This window comes from Camelus bactrianus, chromosome 10, assembly GCF_048773025.1.
Source record: "Camelus bactrianus isolate YW-2024 breed Bactrian camel chromosome 10, ASM4877302v1, whole genome shotgun sequence".
Lineage (NCBI taxonomy): Eukaryota > Metazoa > Chordata > Mammalia > Artiodactyla > Camelidae > Camelus > Camelus bactrianus.
In genome coordinates this window covers 65,198,073-65,219,819 of record NC_133548.1, presented here as the reverse complement: position 1 = coordinate 65,219,819, position 21,747 = coordinate 65,198,073, and the positions used below count along the sequence as shown (strand labels likewise).

Below are 21,747 nucleotides of genomic sequence, written 5' to 3'. Positions count from 1 at the left end.
ACCCATGGGCTTCACAATTAAGCCCCGCCCTTCTCTGGCGAGGTGTCTAAGCCAGAGAGACCCTCCCCTGCCTCTCAGTAAGCCTCAGCTCTTACCCACCCCGCAGGCCTGCCTCGTCTCAGCCTTCATGATGGACAGTTCCCTGAGGACCTCATTGTGTCTCTAGTGCTTCCCTGGAATAATTCCCCAGCATGAAATGAAAGTTTCCTCCGGTGAACGCATTTCACAAAGAGCGTGGATTTTCAGTCAGGCAAATCTGGTTCAGTGATTAGCTGCGCAGCCTTAGTCACGTTGCTTGAACTTTCGCAGCCTCATTTTCCTCATCTGTGTAGTGAGGCTTCTCATATCTCCTCTCAAGGTGGGTGTAAGGATTTAATTATAGTAATAATAATAGGTGGTATTATTGGCCATTTTCTGTGTGTCAGGGACTGTTGTAAGCCCTCTACGTGAATTCACTTAATCTTTGCATCAGCTTTGTAAGTATAATTATTATATATATGTTGTAGATGAGAAAATCGAGGTGCAGAAGTTAGGTAACTTGCCCAAGCTCACAGCGACAGAAGTAGGGAAGCGGGGACTCAGTGCGCTGATGTATGCAAAATGCTTTCTATTAACTAGTCACTCGGTGAATGCTGTTTGCTCCTCCTCTTTTCTGCTGTGTGCTGAACCCTCACCCAAGTTTTGTCAGAGACCCAGAAGACTAAATAAGAATTACAGCTGATAATTTATCAAGCCTTAATTATTTGCCACATTTTGAATACAGACTGCATACACGTGATCTCATCTGAGACTCACTACAGTGACTGAGTTGGAACTATTATCTCCATTATACAGAGAAGGAAGTGGAGGCTCAGAGAGGTGAAGTGAACTACCCAAAATACCTCGCAGGGGTCAGAGCCAGGACTGCAACCCAGGTCGCGGATGCCAAAGTTCAGGCTCTTAACCACTACGCTATATTGCCTCAGAAGACATTAGAAGGCACACAACGGTGTTTACAGTCTTGCCAGGGACACTGAGAAAGGCGTAATAACAGTGATAAGCCAAAAGCCTTATGTACGCAAGGAAAGCAAATCACGGAGAGAGCGGCTTCCTGGGGCACAAAATAATAGAGCAGTGATCACACTTAGGGACGAGTGAGTTCTGAGCAGGGATTTGAAGACGGTGAACGAAATACACTGGTTGAAGAGAAAGAGAAATCCCAGTTGGAGATTGGAATGGCGTCTATGGAGACATGACAGATGCGGAGAACTGGTCATGGATACGGAAGTATTTTACCCTCTAGAAATCTAAGTCATAGATACAGGATATAAACTGAGAGCCAGGAACAGCAAAGAAATGTGTGTTTCAGGGTAAGGGCTCAAGTCCCCGAAGCACCAGTCCTGCTGACACTGTGGATTAAAAGCAATTTTCAAGGTTGCAGAAGGTGAGCTTTCTCAGTTCAAATCTGTCCTGCGTTGCACCTAAAAGACAAATGAAATACACAGCAGGAGTATTTTTGAGAATTGGGAGCTTTCTGAGTTAAGACTGAGCTCTTAATATTTTAAGCAGACTCAAGCAACACAGGAAACAGTTTTCTTTGCAAAATGGCGCAAAGTGGGCTCTTTGACTTGTCTGATTACCCTATGGCTGTTCATAGTGGGGTGGGTATTGGTTTTTTGTTTTGTTCTGTTTTATTTTCATCAGGGAGCAGTCAGTTAGCGGTTAGCCCAAGGCCCAGGTTAGTATATTCTGCTCTCATTTAAAAAAAAAAAAATGATGAATGTTGATTTATCATGAAACAAACTCGCAGAAAGGAACCGTAACGTATTCCTGTTTAAAGATAAGTTTCAAGAAGAACGTAAGCATGTCCTGGGAGACACAGGTTCTCATCATCTGGGAAAAGGCTCTCAGCTCAGCCTGCTGCTTTGACAGAGAATTACCTCTGATTCACCATTTTGACTTGTTTCAGGTTTTATTTTCCAGTCTAGGTGGGTTTATTTCCCATCTTCAAAGGATATGGCCACACATGAAGAATCAGAAGCTGTCAGGTGGGGAATTCATCTCAGTCTTCTAATTACTGGGCTGAGCAAGTGAGATCAGAGTGAGGGCATTGTATGGACAGTGCTTCAAAGAGCAGTCAAACTGCAAACAATAGAAAAGCTTTATTGTCCTCCTTTTAATGTCATTTAAATCATCAAGAACCATTTCCCATAAAGGTATGGCAAAGAGTGGGATTTTCATTCCTGCTTGAAAAAGTCTGCGTTCAGACCTTCATGGAAAGCAAAGGATGTTGTTGCCTGTCTGCCATTACGGATTCTCATTTCCGGGCGTGAAAGGCTTAAATTGCCTGAAGTGTAGGTTTGGGTTTTGTTTTTTTCAATTATAACCAAACATCTCTGTAAACCTCTTCATGTTTCATAGAGCTGGTTAAGCAGTTTCCCCTGAGATGTGTCTTTGATGTGAAATTAAACATAGGCTGGAATGAAAGCAGAAGTCCCTGTAAAGGAGTATCTCTCTATATGGTTCAGAGTTACTCGGGCTAACGTTCGACCAGAGAAAACACACATCAACACTCTGTATTGAACCTAGATAGAGTTGCTACTAGAAAAACGTTTCTTCAAAAGTTTCAAAAGAACGATGACATCAATGCCAAAAACATCAAAGGTGCTGCTTGGTGCTTTCAGGTACTTTGCCAAACTACCTTCTAAATGCTGCTTAACATTCCTTGGTAATGGAGGTAAAGGTGAGCCTGAAATTGCAGGGACCTCTTAAAAGGTCTGCTCATCCCTCCCACCTCTGTCTCCAGGTGACTGCATCCCCTAACCAGTTAACACGCTGCAGACCTGGGGTTGTCTAAACATGATTCAGCTGCAAGTTTCATTTTCAGGATGCTCTTGTGCATTGAGGGGAGAATTGGTGGAGATACCATCTCTGGACCTCCCCTGGCTATGCTGTGGAGAGCTATGTGAAGACAATGGGAACCCTGTTAGAACGCTGCTGTCAGGGAACAGCTGCCCTCGTTCTGAATTCATAATGCTCTCCTTTCATAAAAGCTGTGGAAGAGCTGGGTTAATGACCACACGTGGAAGGTGGAAAGAGAAACCAAAATAAATGTGTGCCTTTAGCCTCTGCTCAGCTTTTCAGTTTTAATCAATCAAGGAAAATGTGCATTTACTTTTTGAAAACTCTCATTTGAACGTAATTATTAGCTTTATTACATCTTTGTTTTAGTTGAGAATTGCTTGTTGTAACAGGAGCCCTCTTAAAGTATCACAAGAAAAAAAAAAGGTGTAGGTATATATGTGTGTGTGTGGGAGATTTATTGGAAGGTTATAGGGTATCACAATTATAGAGAATATAACTGGATCTCCCAAAGGGCTGGAACCAGGAATTGGAAAGCTTCAGGAATCTCGGTCCCTGTCCCTGTCGCTGTCCCTGTCCCTGTCTCTTCCCTGCTCCTTCCTCCCTCCCTCTCTCTTTCAGTGTGGTTTCTCATCCTGCCTTTTCCCTGAGCATCAGTTTCATTCTCCCATCTCTGTAGACTTGCTTTCTCTGACTCTCACTGTACATGGCCGAGAATGATTCCAATACAGGCGGCCCTACGTCTCTCTCATTCTAAGCGTACATAGAGAACGCTAAGAAGGACTTCAATTTCTGATTACTAGAAAAGCATTGACTTGGTTCAGCTTGAGTCAGATGTCCACCTTGATCCAGTCTGCTGGGGCTTGGGGAAACAGGATGTCCCACCCTCTACCAGGTTCTCAGGGAAGGGTGGTCAATCAGGAAGAGCAGACAGGTTGGATAACATGTTCTCTTCAATCTTAATTCTATAGATCATACATGTTCTATATAGAAAAAGTTAGAAAACACAGGCATATGAGCATATTGGAAAAGAAATCAGCTTCCCACCAACAGAAAGTACTTCAGAATCTTGCAGTGTTTCCTTCTAGACATTTTTGTTTGCTCAAAATAATCTTTTTGATCTCATGTTTCTTTGGGTTATACCAGAGGTGAGTTACAGTGGACAACAAGACAGACGTGGCCCATGTCTCCCTCTCCAGGGCTTTTTTTGGTTTGTTTTTAATTGTATATATATACATTTTTTTAAATTGAAGTATAGTCAGTTTACAGTTGTGTCAGTTTCTGGTGTACAGCACAATGCTTCAGTCATGCATGAACGTACATGTATTCATTTTCATGTTCTCCAGGGCTTCTTTTACAACATGGGAGGCTGATTTAAAAACTGGAAGCAAATGAATACCAGTATTTGGAACTTGTAATAAGTACCATAAAGGAAACAATCAAGAGGTTGAGATGGAAGGCAGCCCTGAGTGTATTTTAGGTAGGTGGTCATGGAAAGCGTCTGCTGGGGTCACGCTGAAGGAAAGGAAGGAGCTGGCTACTGTAAGAGTGGGAAGAGGTAGAGAGAGTTCTAGTTCAAGGAAACAGTATATGCAAAAGACCTGAAGCTGAAATCACCTTTCGTGTTTGGGGAATTTTTTAGAAAGAGATACAGTCGGAGCTTGGGTGTGAAACGGAGATCCCTTTTATTGCTATGAAGAGAAGACACTGAGATGGGCGTTGGCTATGTGGGGAGCCGGTTGGAGTGGGGGAAGGCAAAATATAGGGTCAGATTCTCAGAATGTGGTTGAAGGATTCTCAGTCCCTCCTTGTGTGTAAAGCAGTGGGGGCCAGAGGAAGAAGGAAGAATGTGGTGAGAGAGGGGAGGTCATATCTCAGTGGTAGAGCACTTGCTTAGCATGCATGAGGTCCTGGGTTCAATCCCCAGCACCTCTATTAAAAAAAAAAAAGAATGTGGTCAGAGATGAACGAGGCTGGGAAGGATAGGGACCTTCAGCACCTATTTAAGTCAGATCAGGTGAAGGAGAAAAGCTTCATGGAATTAGGAGTGGCTGGGCTTTATGTTATTTTACAAAACGATGGGAGCTCTTTCTGTACCCGTGCTCCAACCCCAAATCATGCATCGGCAGCCCTGGAATGGCACTGGGGCACTCTCTCTGCCATCTGGCCTTTCCTGATACTCACGTTGGCCAACGTCTTGGAATAACTCCAGTTCCCTCCTGCAGAAGGAGAGAAGAGCAAGCCCTCAGAAGGTCCCTGCTTCTCCCACACCTTTCAGCCCTGCCCCGGGGCCTGGCAGCTCTGCACTGGGACAAAGAGTTGCCAAGCAGCAGCTCTGTGGTTTATGAAGGGGGCGTGGTGCATGGCCCATGACCGAGAATCACAGACTTGTCCCATAAACTGACTCATCTAAGGCTCCCAGACCACCGACTGCCCAGGAAGTCAAATCATCCACCAGTCTGAGCTCATGCTGGGCCGGGGCCGTGCAGTTCATGAGATGCACGAGGGCTCTCTCTTCCCCTGACTTCTTGGAATCACGTGGAAGTGAAAAGCTCACAGACCTGAATCCATTACCAAAAACAATACTAGACAAGAAGTGCTCTAATCATTAAGCAGGAAGAAAGAACACGGGGGGAAGTAGGAGGGGAAGGCCTCACAGAGCAGATGGACTGACCTTGAGCGAGGCCCCTTAGTGTCTCAGCTCCCAGGCTGGGCCCTCCAGCATCGTAAGTGGGGGGCAGAGGAGCCATTTGATCAATGATACTTACTACAGTGTACATTCCACCGAGGAGGACGGTTGGAGATTTCAGGAGAATTACCAACCTTTTAGATACAGCAGGCACTTTGGATTCACTTCGATATATTTTGGGCAAAACGTGGATCATGATTAAAGTGTTTCACGCACAAAGCAGTTGGGTCTTTCAGGCTTTAATAGACTAGTCTGTTCATTTTTCTGTTAAACACGGAGTGTCCATCTCTGAGAGATGGCCCTGCAGAGCCCTGCTTTATGACAATGGCAGCAACTAGTCAGGATGACCGAGGAGGGAGTCATCAGGGTAATCACACGGGTTACCATCGAGGGGACCTGGAGTGACGCTGTTTAAGGGGGTCGACTATGTGGGGAAATACTTCGACTTTGAACTTGCTAATTTAACTTAAGCATCCCCCTGCTGTTAGACAAGTTTTGTTTACACTGTCCCTAGCAGTGTAGCAGAACATCGTAAGACGTCATTATTTACATATCTGGGGGGGGCGCGTCCTTGGAAGGGAGAGGGATTCCCTTCCTGTCTTTCCAAGCAAAGTCTGCTCCCCTCTGCAGCTGCAGCCCCATGTGTACTTCTGCAGAACAAGCATCTCTTTGCCCTGTTCCTTCCTGCTTTGCTTCAGAAGGCTGGCGCATTCTTTTGTTTGTTTGTTTCGATCAGTTCCAACATCTACTGAGCTGTGTGTCCTAAGACCACTTTTCCAGGCTTTGTATGAGCGTTAACCACCAGGTCCTCACAACCACGCTGAGACACCCACAGCCTCACAGAATGCATACTTGGTGCCAAATAAAAACCTGTTGAATGAATGAGTAAACAAATGCCATTGTACTGATGAGGAAAAGCCCGTTTTGCTGTCTTCATTTTGCCTTTGTCTAGCACACGCGCGGCACATGATGGTCAGGATGTCAGCGGGAAGCGTCCCACGGGTTTAGGCTCAATTCTGCCTCTTCTACTGAAAAAGGGCCACCGGGGACGGCGCGCTGCTCCGAGCCAAGACACTACTGGTCCTTCGCTCCCATGGCTCCTGGTCCCCCTGAAGCCCCATCTTTCAGTGAGCGGTTCAAGTTCAGGGAATAGGCGGAGAGCAGCATTCACATCCCAGGTTTACTGGAAGGTGAATTTCATGCTCCTTCAAGATCCCGCAGCTTCCTGTTCACTTCAATAAAACAGGATGTCTAAAATGTCATATGATATCACTTACGTGTAGAATCCAAAAAATGACACAAGTGAACTTATTTACAAAACAGAAAGAGGCTCACAGACAGAGAGAACAAACTTACGGTTACCAAAGGGGAAAGATGGGGAGGGATAGATTAGGAGTTTGGAATTAGCAGCTATATATACATTTCTGTGTAAAAAATACTGTATATAAAATAGATAACCAACGAGGACCTACTGTATAGCATGGGGAACAATATTCAGTATCTTATAATAGCCTATAGTGGAAAAGAATCTCAAAAAGAACACACACACACACACACACACACATCTGAATCACTTTGCTGTACACCTGAAACTAACACAACATTGTAAATCAACTACATTTCAATTTAAAAAAAAACAGAGGAGAACAGGATGTCTACCTCTCTGAGGCAGTGTTGCACTGGTTCTCTTCCTGTTCCCTTCAGCGGGTGTTTTGTGAGTTGATGATAAACTTGGAACATTCTCCAAGGGGAAGGAGAGCAAGCTGCAATGACATGCCCTCCCTCCGCCTTGTAACGATGAGTGTGTTTCTGAGGCAAATTCCAGCTCTTCTAGTCACTCTTCTGCAAGTCAGCCCTGACGAGAGGCAGGAGGCAGGAGGGCATTAAAGAACTTCTGAATGTGGGACATTTGGGCATCTCGTGTCTTTAGAAGGACAGTGTGTTGACTTGTCTTCTCTACAAAGACCCTGAATTTGCAGTGCTCTTGCTTCTATATAAAACTTTGTTTTTGGTTTCATCTTAAAAAAATAGCTATTTTGTTGACTTAAGTAGTCACATTTCTTAGAGTCCAGGCCTTATGGAACAAAGTTATGGCACACATTTTCCAGATAGGTAGATCTAAGATGCCTTCTCTAATACCTTCCTCCCTGCTCCCTCTCAAAAAAAATCACACTTTCTCCTGAAGGATTAAAAGTAGAAGTTACTGAAAATCATACAGGAAATATGCTCAACTTCCTTTCAGCTGCAGTGGTTTTGTTCACACAGGGCATTGAGTCAAGTTGGCACTTAGAATTGCAGCCGGCTTTGGAATCCCTTCGGGGGCTCCGTACCACCTGGAGTCCATCCCAAAGCTTCACACACCCCTCCCTTTTCAGTTCTGGTTTGTGTGGATGTCAGGGTGCTTCCAGTCCTCAGGGCTTCACAATGCCTCTGACTTCAGGGTTCAGAAGAAAGTGATCACTCGAGCAAAACTCTAGTGGAAACACTAAATTGCTGATGAGTTGGGTATGAAAATATTTGCCACAGCCTCCTTCTTACCATTGTTTTACTGCTCAGTAGTTAGAAGGGGTCCAGCTTCCCAAGTACTGAGATCATCCAACCAACTACTATTTGAACACCTGTATTAGCCCAGCATCGTGGTTGGCACTGAAAGGAGCCAACCAAGTATAAGACATAGAGAGCCCACGATCAGAGAGCTTAAGATCTAGTTGGGCAAATCCAATTCCTATATGGACGTGATACAATACCTCGCAATACAGGGAAGCAACACGGAGCAGCTCAGAACTCTGCGAGGGCCAGCTAAGAAGTGGGAGCTATTTGATGTCTTCAGCCAAAGCCTTCACCTAGTTTATCTGGGGGCAGGAGAGCCGGGGAAGAATCACTCTTACCTCCAAGTACTGTGATGAGCTGGGATTTAGTGTTCCAGGATCCCAAAGATTTTTACTTCAAGGATCAAGTCAAGAGTCATAAGTTATTGGGGTTGGGGGGTCCTCTTTCTCCTCTGACCTGTCCTCCATCCTGTCTCTAATCAGCCATGAGTGAAATGGACTGAGGAAAGTTTATAGACGATGCAACCAAGGTATTCCCTTGGTATCCAGACAGTAGTGAATTTGGTTCTTGTGTTTATTTCTTGTTGAGAAAGACAGCAGTCTACTTGAGAAAAAAAAAAAAAAAGACCTATGGACTGAATTGTTACCTTTGTGTGGCACATTCCCTGTTTCCAGGGCAGCACAGGAGACAAAGAATGCATTTATTTTGCAGAAAGAGAGAGGGGGCAGGGAAAGAAAGGGAAACTAGAGGATTGTGCAATAATGGCGTTCTTAAATCCCTCTGGGAAGTTTATGTTTCGAGTCCTTTGGAAGAGTCGAGCACAGCTGTTTAAGGAGCGTTTACCCGGGGACTCCAGCCCGGACTCCACTGTGTTGTTGGATCTCCCTCGTCCGTATGCTTCTCGGCACCTCCACCCGCAGTCCTTGGGGCGGGCAGGCCGCTGGGTCCGCACCCTGCCCTGAGCAGGCCTCCGCCTTCCCCCAGTAAAGACCGCAGACCTCAAATAGCATCGAGGTGTTCAAATAGAAGGATCAGGACAAGGGCAAGGTTGAAGAGGGACAGTCCGCTGGATCTCAGCGAAGGAGAGCACAGTGGGCCCTGTGTGGTGTGCACCAGACTCGGCTTGCTGTGCTGAAGTCCTTCCCCCAAAGAAGTCCTTTCCTCGGACGGCTAGTAAGATGATGATATTCTACACATCACCTCAGAAATTAAACATAATGATTTGGGGGTGCAGGTTTATCGTACAAAACCAAAAGTGCTTCTGAGTCCGTCAGGGTGATGGAAAAAGTGTAAATATTGACCTGTAGCACTCATGTGAAGCCTTTCCATGCTGCCACTGGCTTCATCATCTGTATATTTTCTCTCAGGCCAGGGATGATTTGGTAGGGAATGGTTCAGTCCTCTCCATGTGTGCAGTAAATTTTTTGTTTTAGTTTTGTATATATATATATATGTTTTATTAAAGTATAGTCACCTTACAATGTGTTTATTTCTGGTGCACAGCGCAATGCCCCAGTCATACATGAACATACATATATTCCTTTTCATATTCTTTTTCACTGTAAGTTACTGCAAGATATTGAATATAGTTCCCTGTGCTGTACAGTGTAAGCCTAGGATTATCGCAGTAAATCTTTTTGACTGCCCCAGTGACCCTCTGTCTCTTCCCTTTCCTGTACTGGAGCCTCCGAGGTGATGTCCTGAGCTTTCGCCACCAACCGCCAGCCGGTGATGTCAGCGTCCTCTCCCGCCACCCACTCCCACGAGTCCCCAGTGCCCCCCTGTGCATGCCCCGTGCTGCCATACGTCTTCATTCTGTCACCCTTTTGTCCTGGCTCTCTGGGTCCGCTGTGTTGAGAACAGTGTCAGCAGGTGGCAAATTGAAAACCGAAAGGAGCTCGGTGCGGTTGGTGATTAAGGAGGAGGACTTTGGAAGGAGACCCGGGTTGGCATCCTGCCCCCATAGCATTCCCTGTGTAATCTTCATGTCAGGAGCTGCCGTTTCTTCACTGACCAAACGCGGGTCAGAGCACATGTTCAGAGAGCTGGGAGAAGATTAAATGAGACTCCGTACAGCTCTTGTGTTAAGAGCATCTGTCTTAAAACATAGTGGTTCTGAGGTGAGAGCCTCTGGGAGGCCTTAGGCACCCTTGCTTTTGTTTTTTTTTTAATTCTTATTTTTTATTAAGGCATGGTTGATGTACAGTGTTAATTCCAGGTGTAGAGCAAAGTGATTCAGTTATACATATACATACTTTTTTTAGATTCTTTCCCATTACAGCTCATTATGAGAAATTGAATATAATTCCCTGTGCTATACAGTAGGTCCTTGTTGTTTATCTATTTTACATATCATAATACATACCTATTAATCCCAATCTCCCAATTTATCCCTTCCTCCACCCTTTACCCTTTAGTAACCATAGGTTTGTTTTCTATGTCTGTGAGTCTATTTCTGGCTTGTAACTAAAATTTGTATCTTTTTTTTTGGATTCCACATATAAGTGATATCATATGATATTTGTCTTTCTCTTTCTGACTTACTTCACTTAATATGATAATCTCTAGATCTATCCAAGTTGCTGCAAATGGCATTATTTCATTCTTTTTTATGGCTGAATAGTATTCCATTGTGTATATATACCACATCTTCTTTATCCAGTCATGTGTCAATAGACATTTAGATTGTTTCCATGTCCTGGCTACTGTAAACAGTGCTGTTGTGAACACTGGGGCACTCTTGCTTTTTTTTTTCATCTTAAATTAAATTCAAACATTTTCATGGGCCCCTAAGATCACCGTGGGCCCTGGGCCCTGGGCCTCCCAGGCCTAACAGGTCAGTCAGCCCTGGCTGAGAGACTGGTTTTGGAGATCCTTTCCTCTAGCCTTTCAATGTTATTAACTGCTTTCTGGAAGCAATCTGGCCCCTCTGGCCTTCAGGACATCCACCGCCCTGATACTTCTACCTTTCCCTCTCCTGCCCTCCCCAGCCACCCAGAAGGTCTGCACTGAACTCCCACCCTCCCTAGGCCAGCCACCATGCTTCTCAGTTGTAACCCACGTCTTCATGCCTCTGACTGAGGTTCATTCCCTTAGGACTCTTCTTGTCTTGGTAAGGTGGCACTGACTTTTTCTAATAAACCATACGTCTCACTGAAGTATTCATGTGATAACTATCTGTGTTCCTTCTCTACTCTTAATTTGCGTTTTGCCAGAGAACTTTTAGAGACTCTGTACTATAATTCAAAGCCATCTATCTGATGGAGAAATTTTAGTCCAGCAAAGAGAATCCTTCAAAGCAAAGGCTGAACTTTGAGAATCATTTAGACTGTGCCATGTTGTAGCTTGGTGCCTACTACGTTTGTGCATTCATTGAGCCTTGGTGATGTAAGTTTGATTAGAAGTGTCTACAAGGCAGGACCCAGGCCATCGCCAGAATTTTCTTGGTAAAGTGTCATGCCTCGTGAAGTCCTAATGGAATCTCTTTTGTCCTCGGGGGTGTCTTCCACGTGTCACTCAGGCTGACTTCGGTCTCCCATCTTCAGCATCCCTCCAGCTAGGCTTGGGGGTGACCTTAGACCATGATACCTGTGCCTAAAAAACAATTCTCTCTCCCTCAGTGACTGTTATTTTCTGGCTTCCGGCAGGAAGGAGTTCTCAGAGATAATCCTATTTATAAAAGAGGGAACTACAGTCCATAGAAGAGAAGTAACTTCCTAAAATAGCAAAGCAGGTTAATACCAGAGTCAGGACTAGATCGGGGCCTCCTTAAAACCGGTGTGTGGGCACCATCAACCCCTGACAGGGCCTGGGATGCCATTTACTGTACAGCACAGGCCCTGCAGGGGGAAGGCTTGGTTTGATTCCTGGCTTTATTGTTTAGTATTCGTGTGATCTTGAAGACTTAATCTCTAAACCTTTTTCTCATCTGTAAAAGGGAGGGGAGAGGGTAGAAATACTATCAACCTTATGGAGTTGTGGTGGTGAGGATTCTTAGAGTAGTTTTGGTAGAATTCAATGAGGTTGTCCACACAGAGAGCTTAGCGCAATGCCTAGTGTGCAAACCCTCAATAAATAACTCTGTTGCTATTATTATTATTATTATTATTATGACTATGTTACTGCTGCTCCAGCCATGGCTAATTCTCTTACTGCCGCTCCGATCCTGGTGGCTTAGAGAACATGCGCGTGCTGCTTCCCAGAGTATGTGCTGAACTGCCAGGGAGTGGCCTGAGCGAAGGAGAATCTGGCAGAACAGGTTTTTTTTGTTTTTTGGGTTTTTCTCCCAGAGCAGTGGAAAATAAATCAAAGACAATAACACAAACTCTCTTCTGGAGAAAAGAATGTTTTCATTTGTTTGCTCTTTGCTAGTTTTGAAAAAATCTTCCAATGTAGCTGATGCTGAAATAAATCGGCGTGGCCACTCTTCAGGCGACACGGCTGACCGACCGTCTTTGGTCTATGCTCTGGCTGACCTCACGAGGACGGACGATAGCTACTTTCAGTTGGTGACAGTGATCTGTGAGGATGCTGGCCTACCTCAGTGAATAGACAGGATTAGGAGTCAGTGAAGTGTGGAGAGGCAGCAAAGACAGTGGGGAGAAAAGCTTCCCACCCAGGTCCAAAGTATACCCGACCTCGTGCTGCAAATTGCTTATCACCAAATGTTAAATCTCATGAGTCTTAGTTAGGGCTCTTGGTAGAAAGTAACAGAAGTCCAACTCCTATTAGCTTAAGCAAAAAGGAGACTTTATTATGAAGATTCTACAGTATATGAAGGGAAATAAAGAGAGAAGCAGAGCTGACCTAGGATTGAAAGCAGGCCCTCAAATGCTATCAAAACTTGTGTCTTTCCTCTCTGTAACATTCTCTCTCTTTCTACAGACTTACTTCCTCTGTGGCTCTGGTTGGCTTAATGGAACAACACCTCACATGTTTTGTAAATGACTGTGCAGCCACCCAAAAGAGTCTAGTCTCACTTTCTCCAGTTCCAGAATTCTCATGGAAGGAATGATTGGTCCAGCTTGGGTCAGGTTCCTTTTTTCTGATTACCAATTAGCGATGGTAAAAGGTAAAAACTGGTCATACCAATATGGTCCATCCACCGTAACTACACACACTTGTAAAGGGGCAAAACCACAGGTAAGGGATTGCAGAAACAGGTATGGATGGACCGCTTGACAAGAAACACTGTTCACATTCAGCCCCACACTGCGTCCTGGCCATTCCCAGTTTCCTCATCATGTGACCAGAGATCCAGGCTGTCTCTGTGCTCAGTGCCCCCTCCCTCTTCATGCTGGGCGGACCCTAGCCCTAAACAAGCTGACTCCGACGTCACATAGTGGAAATGATACAGGCTTTAGAACTACGTGACCTTGAGTTAAAGCCCAGGCCCACCACTTACTAGCTGTATGACACTGGCCACGTTACTTAGCCTCCCTGAGCCTTGGGTTCTTTATCTATAAAATAACACATTTCTAAAGGGGTTGTTGTAAGACTAAGGAAAATAAAGTGACCATATTTTAAATATTTGGCATTTAATAGGTTCTCAATTACATCAATTTCATTTTCTAATTAGGTTACCTAAAAATCTTGAGGAGGGTGAGGGAGTGATGGTAAGAGAAAAGAGAGGACAAGAGAAGTGACAGGATTTTATATCTGGGAAGTGTCCTTCTGCCTCCGGTGATTTACAGTTATCCTGAGCAGACATTAAATAATTTAAGTGGGTCAGCTGCACTGGGAAAGCCACACTTTGATAGATACAGCCTCTCACTTTAGAGGCCAAGCAACGAGGATCTCAAGATCAGTGGTGAAGAGTTAAGCCCTTGTCAGTCACATCTTTTGCAAATATTTTCTCTCATTCCATAGGTTGTCTTTTTGTTTTGCTTATAGTTTCCTTTGCTGTGCAAAAGCTTATAAGTTTAAGTAGGTCCCATTTGTTTATTTTTGCTTCTATTTCTATTGCCTGGGTAGACTGCTCTAGGAGAACACTGCTAAGCTTTATGTCACAGAATGTTTTGCCTATGTTTTCTTCTAGGAGGTTTATAGTGTCTTGTCTTACGTTTGAGTCTTTAAGGCATTTTGAGTTTATGTTTGTGTATGGTGTGAGGGAGTGTTCTAACTTGACTGATTTACACGCGGCTGTCCAGTTTTCCCAACGCTGTTTGCTAAAGACACCGTCTTTGCTCCATTATATGTTCTTGCCTCCCTTGTCGAAGATGAATTGACCGTAGGTCTGTGGGTTTATTTATGGGCTGTCTATTCTAAAGATCAGTGGATGAAAGTTTTCTGTTTCTTACTAACTTACTGGTGTGACTGTATGGTCCTTAAGGCTTTCTCTATAATGTCTAATGTTAATAGAACAGTCTAATCACTGAGCCAACCAATGAAGTGCTTTAATATTTTGCTGTTCCTGTTGCTGTTCACAGAGGCACTCCTCTTTGAGAATGTAGTAAGTCATATTTTTTTTACAGTTTATACAACTTGAGTTTATAAATTTGTTGAGTTCTTACTTCAATAAGCCCTGTGTTGAACTTTCATATCTCATTTCTTTCTATGAATTAAGTGCTGTTGTCCCCATTTTCCAGATAAGGAAATTGAGGCTCAGATAAGTAAAGTGCCAGCATCACTTAACACTCAGAGACAGAATTGGAATTTGAGCTCAGCTTAGCTGGCTCCAGAGCCTGAATTTTTTTTAATTTTTTTTTTTATTGAAGTATAGTCAGTTTACAATGTTGTGTCAGTTTCTGGTGAACAGCATAATGTTTCAGTCATACATATACATACATATATTCCTTTTCATATTCTTCTTCATTATAGGTTACTACAAGATACTGAAATAGTTCCCTGTGCTGTACAGAAGAAACTTGTTTATCTGTTTTATATATAGTGGTTAGGATCTGCACATCTCAAACTCCCAATTTATCCCTTCCAACCTGCTTTCCTCTCTGGTAACCACAAGTTTGTTTTCTGTGTCTGTGAGTCTGTTTCTGTTTTGTAAATAAGTTCATTTGTCTCTTTTCTTTCTTTTTTTAGATTCCACATATATGTGATATCATATGGTATTTTTCTTTCTCTTTGTGGCTTTCTTCACTTAGAATGACAGTCTCCAGGTCCATCCATTTTGCTGCAAATGGAATTATTTTCATTTTTGTGGCTGAGTTGTATTCCATTGTATAAATATACCACGGCTTCTTTATCCAGTCATCCATTGATGGGCATGTAGGTTGTGCCCATGTTTTGGCTGTTGGAAACAGTGCAGAGCCTGAATTCTTAACCACCTTGTGATACTGCCTTTCTACACCTTGATTTTGGTTAAGAGATTTAGAGACAGGTCATGTAAAAAATGAATATCCCGGAAAATCTCTGCTTAGAGTGTCAACGATAATCTCACCGTGGCTTCTGTGCACCCACCCCATGTTGCTACACAGGCTTGACTGCAGAGTCACAGAATCATAGGAAGAAAAATAAGTAAACAACAGAGAAGCTATCTCCTTGGACATATAAACTATTCCAATTACTTATATAGAGGAGAATAGCGCTGAAGGGGTTGGATCTGTGAGAAAAGAAACTGGAAAGTGCCTCAGCCTTAGACTCTTCAGTGTTTCCCATCTTTGTCAACACTGTGCTCATTCCAGTGGCCGGTGGCCGTAAGGGTTGTGTGTGCATGCGTGTGGGACAGTCTGGTCTGCTCCAGAAAACACCACCACTTTGGTGATTGATCGTAGGTATTATCGGTAACTCCTGATAACGTATGATGGAGTCTTCATCCATTGACCAAAGTACCAATCGTGGGAACCACTATGACCTCTCACCCTTAATGGACCTGCCCCTCCAGAAACACTTTGTTCTGTTTGTGTTACTGTAAGTTTCATTATATTCCAGACAATGCTTCATTTGTACCTTTTTCGTTTTGAATTCATCCTGTGTGTAAATGGAAGAAACATTCTAATATCTTGCCTCTTTTGACCAAACGTATATCTGGGTTAAGAGCTCACGTTTTGCTTTTTGCTTTCCCCTCTGTCTTTCAGCTCCAGGGTTCCTTGAAAAGAAAACAGGTCGTCAGCCTGTCTCCTGCCAACAGCAAGAGGCCCAATGGCTTTGTCGACAGCTCATTCCTTGATATCAAAAGAATCCGTGTCGGGGAAAACCTCGCTGCAGGACAAGGAGGCCTTCAAGTAAATAATGGACAAAGTCAGATGATGGCAGGGACCCTGCCCATGAGCCAAGCCCCGCTGAGGAAGCCTGCCACGCTGCCACCGCACGCACCCTCTCCTGGAAACGGTCTGTTCAGCATGGCCTTGAAGGAGGTGAAGAAGGAACCGGGGGAGACGCTCTCTTGCAGTAAGCACATGGACGGCCAGATGGCCCAGGAGAATATGTTTTCTAACAACAGGTACGGGGACGATTCTGGAGAGCAGCTGATGGACCCTGAGCTGCAGGAGCTGTTCAATGAGCTGACCAACATCTCCGTGCCTCCCATGAGTGACCTGGAGCTGGAGAACATGATCAATGCCACCATTAAGCAGGACGACCCATTTAACCTGGACCTGGGTCAGCAGAGCCAGAGGAGCACGCCCAGGCCGTCCTTGTCCGTGGAGAAGGCAGTGATCAAAAGCGAATACTCGCCTGGCCTGACCCAGGGCCCCTCGGGCTCTCCTCAGTTGAGGCCCTCATCGGCGGGTCCCGCGTTCTCCATGGCCGCCTCGGCCCTCTCCACCTCCTCCCCCATCCCCTCGGTCCCTCAGAGCCAGGCTCAGCCGCAGACAGCCGCAGGGGCCAGCCGGGCCTTGCCGAGCTGGCAGGAGGTGTCCCACGCCCAACAGCTCAAACAGATTGCCGCCAATCGGCAGCAGCATGTCCGGATGCAGCAGCAGCAGCAGCAGCAGCAGCAGCAGTCGAGCAACTGGCCGGCCCTGCCCTCGTCCGCCGGGCCGTCCCCGGGTTCCTTCGGGCAGGAGAAAATCCCCAGCCCTTCTTTCGGCCAGCAGCCATTCAGCCCGCAGAGCTCCCCGCTGCCGGGGGTAGCGGGCGGCGGCGGCCAGCCCAAGGTCATGGCTAACTACATGTACAAGGCCAGCGCGTCGGCCCAGGGAGGGCCGCTGGACGTGCTCCTGCAGCCCAAGCCTCAGGATCTCAGTCGGAGCTTCATGAGCAGCCCGCACACGGCGCTGGAGCCCCGGCATGGCAACACCAAGCCGCTGTTTCATTTTAACTCAGATCAAGCCAGCCAGCCGATGCCTTCGGTTTTGCCTTCCCAGAGCAAGCCTTCCCTCCTGCACTACACCCAGCCGCAGCCGCAGCCGCCGCCGAGCTCCATCCCGGCTCAGCCGCAGCCGCAGCCGCAGCCGCAGCCAACGAGCTCCATCCCGGCTCAGCCGCCGCCGCCGCCGCCGCCGCCGCCGCCGCAGCCCGCCCAGCCTCTCCCGAGCCAGCCTTTGCTGAGGTCCCCCTTGCCGCTTCAGCAAAAGATCCTGCTTCAGAAAATGCAGAATCAGCCCCTCGCAGGGCTGGGGTATCAAGTCTCCCAACAACACCGCCAGGTAAGTGCCGGGCTCCTGCACACACAGCACCCGCAGACCACGTAGCTTGGTCGTGATGCTGTGGTTACTGTTCGTTTGTGTCAGGACAGAATCAGGACCACAAAGACAGCGGTGGTCCTGACGGGTTCCCCTGGAGACCTCAGGACGCCTGGTTCACCTGAGGCATCCGAAGGCAAGGGCTGGTATTTCCCGGTAGAGCGTAACTGTCCTCAGGATCCGGAGTGACCAAAGGCTCTTGCTTATGGCGGATGTGGCCTTCTAATCCACGCCTCTAGTGACATGTGGGGTTGTCGACGATATTCTGATATGCCCAGGCCCAGTGTTGACTCATTCAGTCAACAAACCAGGCATTAGGTCGGCATGCATGTTTTGAGTACTTACCGCCTGCATGATGTTGTGACTATGCTGAGCATTGAAATAAGGCCAGACATGGTATTAAGAGTATTTAATGACTAGTCTCTACACACACCAACCAACCGAAATGTCGGAGTGCCCAACCCATCATAATAGATCCTGCTGTGACTCCATGCTGGTGCATGAGGGTTGCCTGTCCACCTCGAATAAGATGTGTTCTCTGTCTGCGAGTACAGTCTGGAGGGGGAGACAGGCTTTCAAAACTATCATTCTGATGCTGAGTGGAAAGGATAATGATACGGAGTACCAAGGCTGGGTGTGTACTGAGCAAGGGGAAATGAGGGAAGGCTTCTGGAGAAAGTAATGCCTGAATTAAGTGTTAAAGGGTGAAACCATCATGACTACAAACAGAAAAACAAAATCTGTGGTTACCATATATCCTGTGGTTAACAGAAAGCAGAGGTTTTATCCTGCCCGAAACAGTAATTGTAGGAAGAGATAGTTCTCTGTCTCCAGAGCACATACTAGTGAGTAAGCACTGATCCCTAGGGAACTTGAAAAGAAAAATTCTTCCTGGAATAAGTGAAGAAAGGAAGCAAGGAAGGAAGGAAGGAAAGGAGGGGAGGAAGGAGGGAGGGAGGTTGAATATTGCTTTGTGAATGTAATCTGATGGGTCTGTGTTAGGGTCCAAGGGCAAAGATGGTATGTTACATGTCAAACCAATACATCAGGGCAGTGCGGCAGCACACAGCCTCATTGCAGTCACATCCCTAGAGTCGTTTTCATGGCTACTGCCCAGAAAAGAGCACATAAGCACCACACACTGTGGCCAAGCAAACCTTTGCCCTAGACGGATGCCAGGAGAAAGCTAGACTCACCAGGATTCAAGAGCTGTGCACCAGGTAAAACTGGCGGCTCTTATCCACTTAAGAAGTGTGTGTGTGTGTGTGTTTGTTTGTTTTAAATCATAAATTACGAAGAATGGGCTTGGAGTAAAGTCATTGTATGTGTTCTACAAAGTTCCGTTTTTAACATAAGTCAGGATCATTTAAACACAAACAGGATTGTGGAACTGCTTTCTGATGTTACATGTAGCCATGTTGATGTGGCTAAATCCTGACACTCATTAGCTGTGTGACCGCAAGCAAATCAGTGAGCCTCTCCAGGCCTCGGTCTCCTCACCTGTAGATGAGGGTGATAATATATACCCTAGGATTTTTTTGAGAATGAAATGATATATTTCTCAGATCAGAATCTAGCATAAAGTTGGCTGTTATTGTGATTATCATGGGAAGAGCCATATATGGTACCAGGATATTTTTTTAGCAGGCGTTACTTTTATGTAGGAGACCTATTGGAATAAGTCTCAAATTTTAACAGTATTAGAGGAATAAAAGAAAAGGATCCTTAATTCTGTCCAGCAGTGTGGTGAGTGGGTAGTGATTTACCTTTCTTGGGCCCAGACTTCTGCCCATAAATGTGGAAATAATAAATAATGAGATACTAATAAGTTAGCATTTGTTGACTGTTTACTCTCAAACTGGCATGACTTCTGTCTCCCTTACGTGCGGTATCTCAATTTACGCATATAAAGGAATTACCACTATTCTCATCCTATAGATGAGGCAGTTGAGGCACAGAGAAGTTCAGTAATTTTTCCAAAGTCACACAGAGAATAGACACTGAGCTGGGATTCTGATGGTTGAATCTGAAGGTTGTGCTTTCGGCCACTAAGCAATACAGCTCACAAGTAGGATTGGTTGGGAACTGGATGACTATTTGTCGATCATTATGAAATTTTCAAAAGGAATTTTTCGTATCATGTTGATCCATATTTACATAATCTATGTAGCAGATTAAGTTTCTTTTGGAGGGGGACACATAGAGACAGTCAAATCTCAAGTTACCTTCAGGGCCTTAAAGAAAAGAATCAACAAATATCTGTGTGACCCTTGACCTTCCTGAGGGTGAACACTGTGAAACTAACCAAAATAAACTATTTACAAAAGGAAATACATCTTTTGGTGCCCCCGTCAGCCCTTCTTTGGGAGCCTTCCTGCCACCTCCAGCATCCCTTGTCTTGTTTTCAGCTCTACTGTTTGTATTAACAACTGTGCACCGTACTTCCCACCTCAGTCCCCATACCAGCTTCTAGGACCCAAGCACACCAATGGGTGCTAAAGGCCAAATCAACAAACATCTCCCAGTGCCTTAGATAATTGTTTACTTTTCCCAGTGCATATGACACTTACGACTGCACGATAATTTTCATCTCTCCAAGAAGGCCCTTCAAAAGTGGTAGAAATGGTGGTCACATTTCAAGCTAAAGGCCGCTTCAGTACAGGCAGACAGTAGTTAGCCATTCAAAGCTTTATCCCAACCTTGTAGATTGAACCATATTGTCCCTTCCAGCTCAACAGTTCTATGATGTGTGACTCTGAAGTGTCCTGTGTCTGAGTTGTGAGCGAGTGTACCAGAGCTCTGTAGTCAGCTCAGTGTTGCTCTCTTGGAAGCAATCACCTTTGGAAGGGTTGGACCCATTGGAATCACGGTGCTGTTGTTCAACACAGTTACGGAGTTTTTCTCTGGGGACTGTCTTCCGTGCTTTCAGCACACTGTGTGGATTATTACCAATGCTGTAATATTCATCCTGTCTGCATTATTTTTGAAAACAGTCAAGCTGAGTAATGTTGCTTTTGGGTCAAAAAACAAAGAATAACTATGTGACAGAACTGTATTTCCAGCTTGGTTAGTGAACTTTCTCTGTAGGAAGTAAAGAAAATTAATGAGTTGCTTCTTGATAATTTCAAGAAACAATTTTCATTTGGATGTTTGTACATATGTCTAGGTTTTTCTATTCTTATTGTCTCATCCAGTATGTTGCTAAGTATTCTCAACTGGGAGGGAGTAGTTTGAACTCTGCCATTCATAGTAGATGGTACACATGTGTGTTCTCATTTCAAATTGGCCAAATCTCTGGTATTCATCACTAAAGCCGTAAAGAAGGGAGGGATTGGAAATGAAGCAGTTCTTAAGTTTATCAGCCAAAGCATCCTGAATGAAAATAGTAGTCATGATTTTTTTTTTTTAAATCTGCTTGTCATCCTCCCCCTGTGTCAAACATAGGAAGATTTACTATAGGATATGCTGCCTGGGACATTCCAGTCTTGGAAATGGCGGACACCTTGGCTTTCGGCTACAAAATGGTAGATTGAGTTTGTTGATCGGGTGTTTATAATTTAGCCAGTAGACTGTACAAAGATAGCCTTGTCTTCATCTTTCAGAACTCTGAACCCACACAGGTCTGCATGCTCAGGCAGAGGCAGAAATTGGGGGATTCGTATGTCCATCTCCCTTTATCGGGTGCCCACCCACCTCTAGTCTCCTGATGCAAATGGCACCTGAGACAGGGTCGCAATCGAATCGTTGGAGACAACTTTATTGTTCCATGCCTGGAGTGGTTTTAAGTAATCCCTTCTCCAGAGACTGGGAGAACAAATGGCATTTGGTGTTTCACAAAATGTCTTCAGCAACTCTGTCTTGCTAATGTTTGGAGTTTGGCAAATGAAAGTACCTCCTGGCTATAATTTTCTTCTTTTTCCGATTTGAAGGTTATGGGTGAGGGCAGGAGAAGGCTGTAACGCAGGCAGTTCTGATTTATCTTCGAGTCACTGAACACTTGTTTAAGGTGTGACAGAATTATTGGTTGACCAGGGCCCATGAGAGTTCAATCCAAAGCACTAACCTCTTGAACCAGAAAGTGGTCTTTTT

At 45.1% G+C, this 21,747-nt stretch overlaps 1 protein-coding gene across 2 annotated transcripts in view; it reads left to right on the top strand.

Moving 5' to 3' along the window:
- MAML2 (mastermind like transcriptional coactivator 2) overlaps positions 1 to 21,747 on the top strand; it is a 342,067-nt gene that overhangs the window by 215,831 nt on the left and 104,489 nt on the right. For both annotated transcript variants that reach the window (XM_074372917.1, XM_074372916.1), the window contains exon 2: positions 16,111 to 17,622. In XM_074372917.1, coding sequence (XP_074229018.1) covers positions 16,111 to 17,622 — 1,512 coding nt within the window. The remainder of the gene's footprint in view (positions 1 to 16,110; positions 17,623 to 21,747) is intronic.